General features: G+C 36.7%; 1 protein-coding gene across 1 annotated transcript; it reads right to left on the bottom strand.

Annotated features, from left to right (window-relative positions):
- LOC144257040 (aldo-keto reductase family 1 member C3-like) lies at positions 1-12,752 on the bottom strand. The gene is made up of 9 exons (XM_077802983.1): positions 12,630-12,752; positions 9,478-9,645; positions 8,577-8,693; positions 7,729-7,806; positions 7,187-7,309; positions 5,039-5,148; positions 4,376-4,541; positions 1,336-1,418; positions 1-204 (listed from the first exon to the last, which is right to left on the bottom strand). Exons 1-9 carry the CDS (start codon positions 12,711-12,713, stop codon positions 162-164), a joined length of 972 nt encoding a protein of 323 aa, XP_077659109.1. The 5' UTR covers positions 12,714-12,752; the 3' UTR covers positions 1-161.
- Between the last annotated feature and the right edge of the window lie 748 nt (positions 12,753-13,500).

The following is a 13,500-nucleotide window of genomic DNA, read 5'->3' as shown; positions in this document are numbered from 1 at the left end:
CCTTACTGGACTGGTGAAGATTGCTTCAAGAAGAATGTGAGTTGCTAAGACACACAGGTTAACAACAGAAGTGATGTGTCCAATCAGTAGCATCTGAGCTGTCTCCTGCATCAGGACCCACACGGAGGATACCAGTAGAAGTCATGACAAAGGTGTCCACATTAATATTCATCAGCAAATGGATAATTTGGATGATCAGCCCCACTAAAATGAGAATCAAAAATGTATAACACACTCAGTGACACCATTTTTACAGGGGTAAAGAAGTGACATCTACAAACTCCATTATATTTTCTGAGTGGTTGTGAAATCGGCCTTTCCTACTTTCCTGAATATAGCTTTATCAGAAAGGTAACTAAATTATTCAAATTCTATTCCCTTTTCTAGAACAGCACACAAAGAGCTCACTGAGACAAGAATTCACTCATATTCATCTCCCTTAGCTGTATCAAACAAAGATATCCTTCCTTATATATAAATATATAAATGGACACATCATTTATACCATCTTTAGTATAAAAACAGGTTTAGATATTGACCAATACAAAAACTATTTTAGGGTAGAGTATTTTGCTAGCAATTTAACTTCCATTTCACTAGTTCATTAATTATTTGCTCATTGCTGATCACACATGACACAGTGCTACATTCAGACATGGAAAGGATGTTGTTTATAAAGTAGACATGCAAACCCCTGGAGCTCACTATATAATATTTACATCTCTGTACTTTAGTAACAATACAACAGAAAACCATTACTTCTGGAAATAATTAATAGGGAGCAAGAATTGCCAATTGCTTGCTACTGTCTCTTGACATTATGGTCCTCCTTTTCCTTTTTTAAATTTATATTAACAATATGTTAGAAATTATAAAAATATAGCTTCCAGTTTTTAAGGACATATCATAATTGATTATATAATCCCCTCTCAGATATCATCACATCAATTTCTATTATAAATTAACATTCCCTCAGGCAGAAGGGACATATATTCCTTGTTTACCCTCACTTATAACATATGTGCATTGTCACACTCTATAACCATAAAGAATCAAAAAGGAGTAAAAATTTTTTCATGACTATAATTCTCTTTGGATGATTTCTCTGCACACTTTTCCCTTGCTTTTGAATCTCTCTTTTCAAAAACGACTTTATCCTCTGCATTGAGATGTCTCCATTTTCAAACTCAAAACCAAATGTTCTCCCAATGGCCTCCACAGATGCCATTTGTCAGCCACATCAGTGTCTGAGGTCTGATCAAAACTCCATTGAATAAGAGGGAAAGACTTGAAACTAAAACAAACAATGGTCACACGTCAACCAACATTACTTACAACTCAGCAGCAAGGTATCGATAATTTCTGTTCAGGCCATCTAGTTCTTTCATGTCTTCTGCAGTCAACTCGAAATCAAAAACCTATCACACAAGTTAAAAGTATTTAGCATAGGTGGACTGTGTGTTGCAGATCCTGGAAATCCAATGAAATCAGATAACTGCAGAAACATTTAAAATATCTGAGAAGTTTTTTCCAAAACTTATTAAAGACATGAAGCAAAAGGCTCAAATGGTCAATAAGTATCTCATGAAAATTAAAAATAAATCACTTCTAATGCATAATGTAGTGAAACTGTACCAACTACAGACAAAGAGAGATCATTAAACAGAAGCTGTAGCAAATAAGGCTAATGTTATACCAAGATTACGGTGTCATGTACTTAAAAGACTCAGAAAAAGCTAGAGGCAACATTTTGAAATATGTAAGATGATTCAATAATTTCCAAGGATACTCTTTGATTTCTTTCTTTTTGCGGGGGAGATAGGAAGGTACCAGGGTATGAACTCAAGGGTACTGGAATACTGAGTCACATCCCCACCCCTATTTTGTATTTTATTTAAAGATAGGGTCTCACTCAATTGGTTAGCACCTTGCTTTGGCTGAGGCTTCTTTGAACTCTCCATCTTCTTGCCTCAGCCTCCTGAGCTGCTGGGATCATAGGCATGTGCCACTTGCCCAGCTACAGGTCAGTTTCTATATCACATCAGTGGAAACTTCAAACTCCAATAATGATTCTTGTTCAACAATTTTTAAGTCAGAAATTCTTAAAGTACTAATTATATCTTGTTAATTAGGTTAATAAAGTCAAAGGAGGTGGTGGAGAGAGGATCACTTTGTCTAAAACTGAGACATTTTAAGCATGAAAACAGTTTCCACAAATTCCTAACATGCCTAAATAGATACTTAAATCATATGTAATTTCCTCAAAAATGGCAAGAGTAAAATGTTTATAATTTAACAATTGATGAATGAGGTAAATGGAACTAACAGAATTCTTTGAACTTTTCTGTGCATTTGGAAATTCTCAAAATAAAAAGGGATTATCAGAATTATCACTACCATGTGAATAAATCTAACAGCATATATACAAAGGCCTTCATGGAGAAGTTTACTGAAGAGGTTTCAAGTTGGCTGATATAAAGTCAATTTCCTGGCTGCTCAGTGGCATAAAACCAGACAAGCAGTCTCTCAGCAAGGTGGGTGAACAAACGAAATAAGGGGGTGACTTTTCTGAAATTTCATATTGGACGCTCAAAATATATTGTGTACTCATTAAATTAGAGTAATAAAATCAGGAAAAAATCCCCAGCACCAGAGCTACTGCCACAGTTGGAGTTCCAAGCCAGATTGATCTCTCCATGAGCACAGAGGATAAAGGAATTAATGGAATCCATATCATATCATAAACATGGATTGGAATCTTTAATATTTTAAAGTACTTTTCTCTCCAAATTTAGTGAGAGTTCCACTGCAATATCAAGCAAACAGCAACAATCTGGGAAGAGATTGATAAAGTGCTTCTATATTCTTTATAATAGGTCAATCTACAATAGCCAAGATATTTATAAATGAGTGAAGAGATAGCAAATGTTTTGTGATGTAGGACAAAAAGACTGATTTTCCAATATAATTAAGATTATGAAAAAGAGCAAATAAGACAACCAATGACAGAAAAGTAGCTGGAAAAGTAATTCGTGTTATTGGGAAATTTAGCTAGTCATTTAAAAATTATGTGTGCATTTGGATTTTTTGTAAAGAAAAATTTAAAAAAAAACCCTGCAATTGAAATAAATATGGAGTTAAGGACTATAAGACTTTTGTAAAGTAATGTACTAAAGGACTGTTCAGTTCCCAATGTAAGAAAAATATGCCACTCATCAACCACAAAGTAAAGACGTGAAAACAACAAGAGAATTAACATTGTTCATGAAAGTATACCAAAAGGAAAAAAAAAGAAACACAAGGAGAATTTGGAGAACATATTTCAACAAATATATCTGTATCTGAAAAACAATATTCAGAATACATCAATGTGGTTAATTGTTTGCAAAAATGCTTCCCCAATAATTCACATGTCCCAGTATCTAAACTCCTATGTGAATTTGCAGCTTCTTTCACTAAGAGACTCTGTTTACTTCCCTACCCATTGAGTCTTGTATGGTCTATAATTTGCATTGGCAAATAGAACCTGGCAGAAGCAGTGATGTGCCCATTGTGAGCCTACCTAGGCATCAGAAGGCTCTGCAAGGATCCATTCACTGCCTGCGGACAGTGCTATGTGATGAGATAAAGTCTGAGTCATCAACTGGTATATGTGAAGTTCTATAGAGCAGAGCTCAGACACCCCAGACAACAAAGCAAACAGGACTAAAGCAGTGGCACCACATATTCTGCGGATTCATATGAGAATCTCTTACAAATTTTTGAAAATCCAGTGTAACTGGACGACATTCACTGAATTCAATGAATTCAGGCTAATAGTCAAGCCATAGGATTATGAGATAAACAAGTGTTTTTTGCACTAACCTCAATATTATGGGTGGTTTGTTTTGCATCTACTCTAAGTAATGATTCAAAAACGTTCTACTTGAGAATAAAAAGATGAACAAACCATCTAAATGGGTAATACATAAACTGACAGGTGGCAAGTGAAAAAACTCAAATTGAATAAATATATGAATATTAAAATAGCTTGAGTATTTGGGGAAGTGTAAAAAATAATAATTTGAGGAATAAAAGTTGCCCAATCCAAACTCTCATTTTGGAAAATTAAAAAATATACAAAGATGTTACTTGCAAGAATCACACAATACCTGGCTACTGATGCTGAAACCAAATCTCTGTGCTTTGTCCAACCTAATCCTATCCAGTTGCACTGTCTGTCCCATTGTAGAGTAAAAGAACACACTCTGAAAGCACCTGAAATCTTACATGCAGAGGACATGCTGCTGATATTGACTGGTCCCAATATGATCCTTACAAGTTTCAAAGAGGCACACATGTGAAGAACCCACATTCCCACAGACCTCCTCTCTACCTGAATGTTCTCTTTTATTTCATTCTCCTTCAAACTCTGGGCCAGAACCACAATCCCTTGCTGCAGCTGGTAGCGGAGGGCAATCAGGGCTGGGGATCGCTTGTGCTTTTTTGCCAAGGCACCAAGAACAGGATCATCCAAGAGAACTGGGGAGCTCGGGTCAACCCTGGAAGAGAAGAAATTAATGATAAAGTCCTGAGGTCAAGTAGTTAGGAGGATTTCATTTATTTCTGGGTTTTTTTTGTTTGTTTGTTTGTTGGTGTGTGTAGGTAGTGGAGAGGGTGGTGTTTAAGGGCAATTACTGAGGATGAATCAAAAAGCATTTTGCCAGAGAGGCAAATGCTTACCCCTTTTTATTTTTGACAAAGGGTCTTACTAAGTTTCTGAGGCTGGCCTCAAGTTTACAATCTTTCTGCCTCAGCTTCCCCAGACACTGCAATGACAGGCAAGCACCATTACACCCACTCACAAAACATACTGAGGTCTATTTGGACCACTCTAAGTAGGCATCCTCAAATGCAGACCCTGGTCCTGCAGCATCAGTGACTTATGGGACCTTTTCAGAAGTGCAAATTCTCTCCTGTCCCTGAGCCACTTGAGAGTGATCTTCCAAAATCTAAGTCTTATAAGACATCTGAGGTAAACTCCCTGATGTTTCATTACCATTGTTTGTCTCGTTGAGTTCCAAGAGCACCATAGGCAACTAGAACAATGTTTTTTGATTTGCAGAAGTCCAACAATTTCCTCTGGTTGTGATAAACATGACATTCTACCTGCAGTGGACAAGACAGAAAGTATCTCATTCTACAAAATGTTAATATTAATATGAAAACAAAATGCCAAAGAAAAAAAAAGCTGAATTTTTTAAAAAATTGAAACTTGGACTTTAAATTTTGCCATTAACCAAGATTGACCAATGACTCATGAGAATAAGTTTGAAAGACATTTGATAGATATTCTGCAGGTAACATTTGGGTAAAATTGTTCATCAAAACCTATAAGCCCTAGTCCATATCTCAAGGAGCTTAGAATAATTCTCCATAATTATAATATATAAGAACAAATTCTAATTAGAGCCAGTCAGGGTGGGACAAAGTGACCCAGACTTGAAAATCTCCCCTCTGCGGTCAAGAACATGAACAATGGAAACTTGGATATCTGAGGCCACCCTACTGTGAGCCAACAGTCTAGAAGGTGAAGGTGAAGGTTGGCAGGACTACAAAACTCCCAAGAGACTCCCTAGAAAACTGGAAGCCAGGGTGGGCATGCCGTCCCCCTCCTTTCTGAGAGGATTCACTCTCCCTTAAGAGTTTCATCTTTTGCCATTTTCTTATCCTTTGTAGTAAATTCATGCCTGCAAGTCTGAGCCACATGTCTGCAATTTTTCAAGTGTGATGCAAAAACCAGTAACTAAGGACCACTATTCCTGCCCCTTGATTTGTAAAAAGAATTCAAGTCTAACTCCTAACTGACTACAAATGGGACTGGAAAAACAAGTTCACTGATACAATAAGACAGTTTGGAAAACAGATCCTGGTTCAAGCATTATATGAAAAAGCACTGGGTGACTGACCATTCTGCATGAAAAGAGCTTAAGATACATGACAAAGAGCAACATGTGAACCAGAGTGGCATCCTGGAAAGGGGAAGAAGAATACAAGATATTTCAGAAAACCAATGGGAAACGTGAACACAGACTGGATTTAGATGGTATGAGAGACTTACAAATAACTTTAGGTATAGTAATGAAATGTGTTGTGTGAGATATGATCTTCATTCCTAGGAAATGTTCCCTGAGTTCTCTAAGAGTTAGCAGTCTAATCTACAATACACTTTAAAGAAATTTAGCAAAATATTACTGAGGTGTATGCAGATATATCCACAGAAATCTACATCTCACAGTGTTTCCCAAAGTCAACAATTTTAGATACAAGGTAGACTATATGAATGTCCTATATCATGCTCTCAGTTTCTGTATGTTTGAAAAATTTCATGATAAAAAATTAAGATAAATTAATACAAAATTATTTTCAATTATTAGCAATTATATTTTAAATTTATAGTGCACTATCAACATTTATAAAAGTTATGGTCTCTGTTTTCCAACCACAGACAAATAACCATGCCCAGAATAGATGTAATTAAACAGTTGATTTGATATCAGAAAGCATGGAAGAAAGAAAGATAGAAGGACTTAGGCTCAGGGCCAACTGTATATTCTGGTTAAAGTTCCTGAATGTGAATTTGATCCACCATCAGAATCACCATACACAAGTAAGTTCCTCTCAGTCCTGTTACTTTCATGAGCTCTGCTGTTTTTTCTAATTAATGCTTCTGGATCCATAAAACTGAAATAAGCCATAAAAATGATTCAGGCTCCGGACCTCCACACAAAACCTGATAATTGATCTTCTGTTTTCACTCTTTCTTTCTCACTGCCCATTCCTGTGCACTGGACCTCTTTCCTACCCACAATTCCTGCCACTACACATTCACCCATCCAGTCTCTGGTCAACTTCCATTGCTCAAGGCAAGCTCACCATATCCCTGAAGTCAGATAAAGAACAACTCTCCTCATCACCTGTACACCACCAAATTCCTACGAAACTGGGCACCAAGATCGTCCCCTCATTTTCACCAAGGATTCACCCAGCTCAGGTACAATTGAGAACCCTCCACACTCTCCAAGACAGTATTAGACTCTTCTGTTCTACAAAGACAAATGAACTGGGGGACAGAAGAAATGGACACTTGGAGGTGGTGCAGAAACAAGGAAAGAAATGAGATGGCAGTGAGGATCAGGGCTCTCACCTGGTTGCAGACAGGCTTATACTTGAGGCCTGGTTTATTCAGGATCATCTCCAGCTGCCTGCGGTTAAAGTTGGACACCCCAATGGACTTGGCCAATCCTGCGTCCTTGCACTTCTCCATGGCCTTGGGAGGAAGGGGTTGGGAAGAGGCATTTGTACAATGGACTATGTCAGTTTAAAGTCCAGACAGAACTGTTAATAGGAGCACTTTTCAACAAATGACAACAAAGCTGATGAACTGATTATTAACAAGAGAAAGATGGTAAAGATAATTGGGCACAGTACTGAGAGCCAGAAAAGGAATCCCTGTGTCCCTGGGAAATCAGACATCACTGCAGGTGGAGGCAGGTGGTGCACTTCTCACTGTCACCATTTTTCTCTGCTGTTTCCCTCTACTATATTCAAGTAATTCATTCCTCCCCACCACCCTAAGAAAAATCCTCTCTAAATTATAATGATTTCTTGTCCCACAATTTCAGGAGAAAGCATGACCTGACTGTCACCATGTGGTCCTCCTATGTGATCACTCTCTCAGGCACTCACCTCCCACACAGCACAGAGATCCACATGGTCATATATTGTTTTTCCATTTTCATCTTTTGGAAAAAGCTCTTCCCCTGGCTGGAATAGAAGTGATCATCACAGCAATCTTACCAAATTCATATGTCCATGTATAGCAATGATGCTAGGTGTATTTATGGAATGGAACATTCAAACCCATGAACCATTAGGTGCTTATCTTCCTGTATTCTCTTACATCAAATTATATATATATATATATATATATATATATATATATATATATATATATATAATTTTAAAAGATTTTTGCAGTTCTCCTCACGGAGTCTCCTACTTGCCTTATGTTACTTTTCCTGTCCCTATACATTGCCCTGTGTCAATTCCTCTCTTTCACTGGGAGGATACATGCTTGCATGCAATTAATCACAGCAATAGTGAATTTCAGTGATGACACAGGTTAAACAATATTCCTTATCTACCTGGACACATATGTGTCCATGAATATGTATGTGTATTTAAGACAGTCATTCAAGTTTCTATTCAAGATTGATTTGGTGCTGGAAGATGAAGAGACCCTATCAAATATTAATGACTATGAAGCTTGAACTGCCCCAAAGTCATATTTACCACCAATTAAAAAGGTAAAACAAAACCAAGCAAACCTCTGGTAATGCAGATATAATGGATGAATAAACAGAGATGTTTCTGAAGATTACTTCTAATCACAAATCTAAATGGTTTCGACTTTCTATAATTCATATAAATAAGGTTTATATAATTTTACATAGAAGCTTAATTCAACCATCCTTGGTAATGATGGTCCTAGGAATGGCTGGAATTGAATTGGTTTGATGATGCAAATTGCTTACCTTCATTGAAAATGGGTAATGAATCAAATACAGGTCAACATAGTCAAAATGAAATTTTTTCAGTGATCTTTCCAAAGAAGATTGCACCAGCTCTGGTCGATGAAAAGTGCACCATAGCTGCAATGGTTAAAGAAAGGAAATTGGACTGTATTAATACATGACTCATATTTGGGAAATTTTTTAACTTCATATTGAGACATTCATTTGTCTGTTGATTGAAAACTGTTGATCACAGGGAAGATATTCTCTTCAGGTCTTTGGTTTCCATTCATCTCGCCTATTCATGTGAATGGGATAATATTTTTGGTTATTATTAGCCAATCAATCAAACTATGGAAGTAAATACTCAAAAGATATTATTTTTATCAAATACTAACATTATTGAATCTCTTTATTGTGTTTCATAGAGATTGTAAACCTATTATTAGTCCATTTCATCCATTTATTTCACAAGATTTTTTTAAATTTAAAGAACTGAAGGAAAACACGTTTTGAACATTTTAATATATGGTAAAAAAATCAAGACACTTTAGCTACATATTGTTTACTCCCCCTACAAAATTATCTTTGACAAAAACAAATGTTAAAGTTGATATTCAGAATCATAAGAAATTTTGGAAAGTCATCATGGAGAAAATGAAACCATAATCTGGTCATAATTCTATCTGATTCCACAGCTAATAGGAAATCATTCTGCTGATTCCAGAAGGAGAAAAGTATAGAAAATTAAAAGTCATAATGTTTAGACTGTGAGTAGCAATTCACAACCATTCTCTATTTTGAAAATGGATATTATATGTGAATGAACATTGTACAATGTTCACATTCCACCAATAACTCATCAGCTAATTTTCATTTCTTCATATCTATTTCAATAATTTTTGCACTGTATACACAATACCTTTGAAGTACAGAATATGTCTTCTCTCTTCACAGTGCCATCTGCAATCTTGCTTCTAATGGCCAGTCCTACCTCCTCTTCTACTTGGTATGCATAAGCACAATCAATATGGCGGTACCCAGCTTCTATAGCTATTTTGGTGGCCTCTGTTGTTTTACTATTAGGAACCTACAGGAACAAACAAAAAAAAGTATTTGGAAAATCATATGATTAATGATTTCTTACCTATAGTAAGAAAGTGGGCAATTCATTAGACTGAAGGAATTTTAAATTCCAATGTTTTCTTCAGACACCCTAATTATGTGATAAGGGGCTAGTCCACAGAACTTTGAATGTCCATTTTTCTCTTCTGTAAGAATTAAAGAAATTGCCAAAGAGTTATTTTGAAAGTCATGGACAGAAGGAATGACCTCAAAAAACTCAAATTTCCCCATGTCTTGTGTTAGTGCTGTGCTTGTGGTAAAAACCTCAAATTCCCTTTTCTGGGATTTTCCTTGTTAATGGAAAAAAAATCTCTGCCACCCGCACTGTGGATAAAGTGATAATTTGCAAAATATACAAAGAACTCAAAAAGCTTAACACCAAAAACAAACCCCAATCGCTAAATGAGCATAATAACTAAACAGACACTTCTTGAAAGATGAGATACAAACAGACAACAAGTATATGAAAAAATGTTCAACATCTCGAGAAATTAGAGAAAGGCAAATTCAAACTTCATGAAGATTTCTCCTCACTCCAGTCAGAATGGCAACTATCTAGAATAGAGTAACAATAAATATTGCTGAGGATGTAGAGAAAAATCTACACCTATACATTGTTGGTGGAAATCCAAATGGATGTAACCATTCTGGAAAGCAGTATAGAGCCTCATCAAAAATCTAATAATGGAACCACCATTTGACCCTATTATACAGATTCTTCATATATATGAAAAGGAGCTAAAACCACCCTACTACCATGGTTCAGCCACATCCATGTTTATAGTAGCTCAATTCACAATAGCTAAACTATGGAACCAAACTAGGTTCCTTCAACAGACAATAGGATAAAGAAAACTTAGCAAATATAAACAAAGTAATATTACTCAGGCATAAAAAGAATCACTTCATGACATTTGCCACTAAATGGATGGAACTGGAAACACTCATGCTAAGTGAAATAAGCCAGTCCCAATAAACCAAAGATTGAATGTTCTCTTTGATATGTGGGTGCTAACAAATAACAAGGGAGCAAGAGAAAGGAAGAATAGAAGTTCAGAGAAACAATGGGGATAGAAAGGAATAGAGTAGGTAGAGGAATAAGAAAGTCAGTGGAATGAATCTGCCATAAGTTTCCTATGAAGTAAGAAGACACCACAGTGAGTCACCACATCATGTACATACACAAGATTGAGTTTCTAATTAGAAAACGATATACTCCTTGTTTGTAAAATATGTCAAAGTAGATTCTACTGTCATGCATAACTAAAAAGAACAAATAAATCATTCAGGTTAAAACCTGAATGGAACTGAGGGCACTGTGAAAGGATAAGCGTCACTCATCCAGTCAGCACTTACTGGACTGAATGTCCTGAGGAGGAGGAAGCCAATCTGGGCAATGCTTGTGAGGGAGGCAGGTGCTGTGGCTCAGCCTGTCACTGATGGACCCTCCCCTGAGACCATCCTAGATAAGGACTGATACTTTGTATGCACTCTCCAGGTATTTTCTCTGGTCTTCTGGCAACCTAAGCTGCTGCCCTGGAACAACAGATCTATGAACCTGAGGGCACAATGCATATATAAACTCCACTGTTTGTACCCTTTAGGGAAAGCCCACATCCTTGTTGTTATGCAAACATGAAAAATCAAATATTCCAGATCCAGCCAGGGTCCAGACTGATAAAACAGCAGTGAACAAACAGCAGTGTGTTATGTCACCTCCCACCCACAACCACATCTCTATATGACAGACCTAAACACTGGCGGGTACAAACTGTATACTCTGAGGATATAGACTCACAAATAAGGAATTATATTCATCTTGTAAAGGGTTATTCACATAAGCATCAGCCTTTAAAGATAAATCAATCCCCTTTTTTTGCAAAATACAATAAGAGTGACATTTACAATCATTGCATGGTCTACAAAATTTGGATGATGATTTGAAAGTTCATTTGTTAAACAATAAAAAGGCAAATCAAACATGTTCTTTTTAAAAAATTTCAGAAGTTTTTTTTTCCAGGAAATCAAAATGAAAGTGATTCTGGGTACTACTGCCCTCGATTGATTCTATCCCTGAATTTCTTGGGTATAAGGGCACTTGGAGCAGCTCTAAAGCCCTAGTGGTCCCCTTCAATGCCACGTTGCCCTACAACCAAACCAAGTCCTGTCATGGGTCTGCACAATTGTTCTCTGGATGCTTCCTTAGTCTTGCAGAAGGAAAATGTTTAAATTCAAAATTCAGGAAACTAGTCCCTTGTCACACAATAAGTGGTCAGAGGATGATGTTTGAATATGAAATTCTTTCCAGTCTAGTGAACTTGGCTCACTCCAGCTCAGAGGGTCACCTGTCAATACAACACACATGAGGGATGACCAGGAATTCACAAATACCCTTTCCCAGTTTAACTTCTCAGAATTTTATATTCTACATTCAGGAAAATTTCCCACACTTGAGAGCACGTGAAAAATTCTTGCAGCCAAGGTCAACATTTTCTGTGAGATGCCAAAGACTTCTTCACAGTGCAGAGGGAATATTCCCCATCATCAATGCTATGCTTCTTGTTTCCAGGACCTTTTGCTACACAGATGTCTCTGGAACTTGACTTTTTGGAAGGAAAAATGATTTCCTGAAGTATGGAAATAAACAGAAACCAGTACCAGTGCAAATCAAGTACTGACATTCATCTTTTTACTTAGTTGGTAAAGGGACTGACATGTGGGGAGGTGGTGGGCAGGCCCAGAATATTAATAGATGACCACATATCAGACAATGATATATAGAGTCATGTCTGTCCATTATCTTTTCTGTCCACAGAATAGCTCTCGCCTGGAGAAACAGAGAAACTAAGAGTCACATAGGAAGCAGGTCACTTGACAACCCAGATTGGATCCTGTTCATTTTATGTCTACTTTTTTTTTTGAACCCTCAACCCAGCACCCCATTGTTACCTCTGGAGGTTTATAGGTGCCAAAGCCCAGTCCAGGAATGAAGTGACCATCATTGAGCTCCACATACTGATGTCTGGAATTCATTGCCTGTGACTCCTCAGCCTAAGCAGGTTCTGCTTCTTCTTCTGCAGTCACTGGGGAATAAATAACTGGATTTCACAGCCCCAACTGCTTATATAATGGTTAACCAATTCTACTTGCTGTTTAATATTTAGCCAACATTGTATGGGAGGAGTGAGTTTAAAGCAATATTCCAGGTATGAAAAGAGAATTAGAACCTCTTCACCTATTTCATAGAGAAAAATTTCAATTAAATTACTACATGGTGATAAAAATGTTTGTGTTTAGGAAAACTACTCCTCAACAATAGTATTGTGAGTTATCATACAAGATTGGACCATTATTGACCATTTGTTAGGCTGGAAACCTCACATCCCCATTCTTTTGTAGTTTGTTTGGTTTTGGGTTTTTGTTTTTCTTTTGGTCATGATAAAGCCTCTTTTTGCTCAGACATTATTAGGAATACACCATGCACACAAACACAAAGACTGTTTTAAAAAGGATTGTGGAACATTTTTTGAAGTATCAGAAAAATAATCAAATGGTAAAAAGAACAAATGTTAGCCTTTTTAATTTTCTGATTGGTAAAGTATAATTCTCAAGAGGACTCAGTCCTGACAAGTATGCAATAAAACCTGCACTCACTGCAACGTTCTGCTCAGTGGAAGACAAATGATTACAGCCATGGAAAGTCATTTTGCAACAGGGAAAATAACCTTGAGAAAGCTATCAATAAGTAGGATGCAACTTTGAGACATTTTATATTATTTATGCCTTTGTTCAACATTATCCATAAAAGAAAAAAATGGAA

Source organism: Urocitellus parryii, chromosome 9, assembly GCF_045843805.1.
Source record: "Urocitellus parryii isolate mUroPar1 chromosome 9, mUroPar1.hap1, whole genome shotgun sequence".
Taxonomy (NCBI): domain Eukaryota; kingdom Metazoa; phylum Chordata; class Mammalia; order Rodentia; family Sciuridae; genus Urocitellus; species Urocitellus parryii.
This window is presented reverse-complemented; position numbering and strand designations above follow the sequence as displayed.

Excerpts from the sequence above, each read along its gene's own strand:
- LOC144257040 (XM_077802983.1), bottom strand. The coding sequence starts at position 12,713 with ATGAATTCCAGACATCAGTATGTGGAGCTCAATGATGGTCACTTCATT. Across the intron at positions 8,694-9,477 it reads ACATATTCTGTACTTCAAAG|CTATGGTGCACTTTTCATCG; the intron begins GTATTGTGTATA and ends TAACCATTGCAG. Across the intron at positions 1,419-4,375 it reads AAATAAAAGAGAACATTCAG|GTTTTTGATTTCGAGTTGAC; the intron begins GTAGAGAGGAGG and ends CTTGTGTGATAG.